This window comes from Panicum hallii, chromosome 6 (assembly GCF_002211085.1).
Source record: "Panicum hallii strain FIL2 chromosome 6, PHallii_v3.1, whole genome shotgun sequence".
Taxonomy (NCBI): domain Eukaryota; kingdom Viridiplantae; phylum Streptophyta; class Magnoliopsida; order Poales; family Poaceae; genus Panicum; species Panicum hallii.
Window position 1 is genome coordinate 8,436,185 of NC_038047.1, and position 2,398 is coordinate 8,438,582.

At 60.4% G+C, this 2,398-nt stretch overlaps 1 protein-coding gene across 1 annotated transcript; it reads left to right on the forward strand.

Annotated features, from left to right (window-relative positions):
* The first annotated feature begins 302 nt into the window (after nt 1-302).
* LOC112897152 lies at nt 303-1,930 on the forward strand. Its single transcript, XM_025965369.1, has one exon. It carries the CDS (start codon nt 784-786, stop codon nt 1,768-1,770), a length of 987 nt encoding a protein of 328 aa, XP_025821154.1. The 5' UTR covers nt 303-783; the 3' UTR covers nt 1,771-1,930.
* Nucleotides 1,931-2,398: the final 468 nt, after the last annotated feature.

Here is a 2,398-nt window from a genome sequence, read left to right on the forward strand (position 1 = left end):
CCACGGACGGCCGGAGCCAGCTGCCGCTGTCATGGCTAGAGGCAGCCCCCAAAGAGAACTAGAGGGGGGAGAAGGGGAGAGGAGGAGGGTGGTGGAGCCCCGCCGCCACGTTCTTTGCGACCACGTGGGCTTTTGGCGGCCGCTCGGGTGACGGCGAGGAGGGGGTCGGCGCTGGAGGGCCGGTTGGGGTTCCGCCCGAGCCGCTCCCGAGGAGGAGCGACGCGGGGCCAATTTTTTTTGTAAAACTTGAATTCAACTGTTTATTTACAGGGGCTCAGACTCACCTCTTCGGACGAATCTAACTCTATCAAATCTGACTAATTTTCATCTACGAACCGTCCGTTCCCCTTCTAGAATTCCGCGATCTGGACCAAATCACTGTTGAATCAAGGCGCGCCACGATCAATCCGGAACTAGTACTAATCGCAGGCAAGTAAATTAGCCATGCTTTTCTCCGCGGCCGGTGGTTGCGTTGCATCACGGAGGAGAAGATAACCATGTGCTCCGCCGGATTCATCCATGTTGCCGCCCAATCCAAAGAACCTTCCTTCCATGTCGCCTGCAATTCCCCCCTCCTCCGCTCGCAGTCAAAGGTCAAACGCCTCCTCCCCTTACAAATCCGCCGCCACGGTTGTCCCATTGTCCTTGTGCATTCCGCCACGCGCGAGCCACCCGACTCGCCGCGACGTCCTCCCCTCTCCCCTTCCCCCGACTCCCCCGACTCCGAATCCGGCCTCCTCGGGACCCCAGCTCGGTTAAATCTTGCGATCGACCGGACCAGCCATGGAGCCGCCGGCCGCCGCTACCACGCGGCAGCAGCCGGGCTTCTTCACGTTCCTGAAGCACGGCGCCGTCGTCCCGGCCCGGAACGCCGCGCTCTTCGCGCCGCTCCTCGCCCTCACGGCCGCGCTCGCCGCGGCGCTGCTCCTCGGCAACGCCCTCGCCGTGCAGCCCCTGGCGGCCGCCGTGCTGCTCGACGCCGACGCCATCAGCCGCGCCGACCCGGAGACCGCGGCGTACCGGAACCTCGTCCGGGCGCTCCGGCACGACCTTCGGAGCCTCCTGCTCGCCGCCGGCGGGTGCCTCCTCGGCGCCGTCGTGGCCGGCTCTGCCATCAAGATCACCACCGTCTTCGCCGCCGTCTCCGCCTTCCCCTCCTCCTCCTCCTCCTCCTCCGGCGGCGCAACCGTGTCCGCGGCCGCGGGCGCGGCCAAGGGCAACCTCTGGGGCCCGGTCCTGACCATCGCGTTCGGATACGCCCTGGAGCTCGCCTGCGCGGCCTCCATCGTCGCCCTCGCGGTGCTCGCCGTGGCGCTCCTCGACTACTCCCTCCTGTTCCTCTTCCTCGACGCGCTGCTCGTGCTCCTCGCCTCGCTCTTCCTCGTCTACCTCACCGTCGTCTGCGCGGTCGCCGTGGTCGTCTCGGCCGCCGAGCCCGGGCGCCGCGGCGCGGGCGCGGTGTCCCGCGCGTGGCGCCTCATGCGGGGCCGCGGCGCGCAGGCCGCGCTCTACGTGGTGGCCACCTTCGCGCTCGGCGCCGCGGTGTCGCCCGTGTACACGCTCGCGCTCCGCTGGTGGCCGCGGAGCGCCGCGGGCGGGGCCGCCGCCGGCGCCGCCTACGTGCTGCTGCTGGGCGCCGTGGAGGTGTTCTCCACCGCCGCCGTCACGGCCTACTACTTCGAGTGCAGAGAGAGCACGGAGGAAGAGGAGGAGATCAGGGCTGGCATCCGGTACACCAAGCTGCCCAATGGAGACGAAGCAAACATCTGACCAAAAATCCATTATTTTCCCCTTCTTTTCACAAATTCTTTGGACGGCGTGTATTGTTGATGCTAATGCTATTGATTGTTTGGGTAATTGTGGTTGCGAGGTAGTAGAACACATCATAGCGTGTAAATTGAGAAATTATAAGCTACATTTGCCTCTGACATGCATAATCTAAATTCATACAATCTTGGAAATAAACTAGAATAACCCCTGAAGATTGGAAACCAATGCGAGCAAAATTGTCCATTTCTTTGCGGATAGAAGCTAAAATCAGCACTTCAGCAGAAGAAGCGAAAACTCAAAAAAAAAAGCATGGGCTAGCTAGTACAATTGCTAATGCCATTCATTGATAGAGCTGTGGTTCTAGGTTGCACAAGCACAACAAAGCAAGGGTAGCACAAGCACAACAAAGCAAGCTGTTGACACTTCCTTGTCACACTAAATCCACCTTTCAATGATAATAGATATGAACTGAACATCACTTTTAAGTTTCCAAAGGCATGGCAAAATCGGCGAAAAATATCCGTGACGAGTGTCTACCCAACAAGACGATCACGTTTTGATTCTTCACACGGGAACACGCTGCGAATATGCCTGATTACTGACTACTGGCAGGAGGAAAGAATTCATG

Excerpts from the sequence above, each read along its gene's own strand:
- LOC112897152 (XM_025965369.1), top strand. The coding sequence starts at position 784 with ATGGAGCCGCCGGCCGCCGCTACCACGCGGCAGCAGCCGGGCTTCTTC.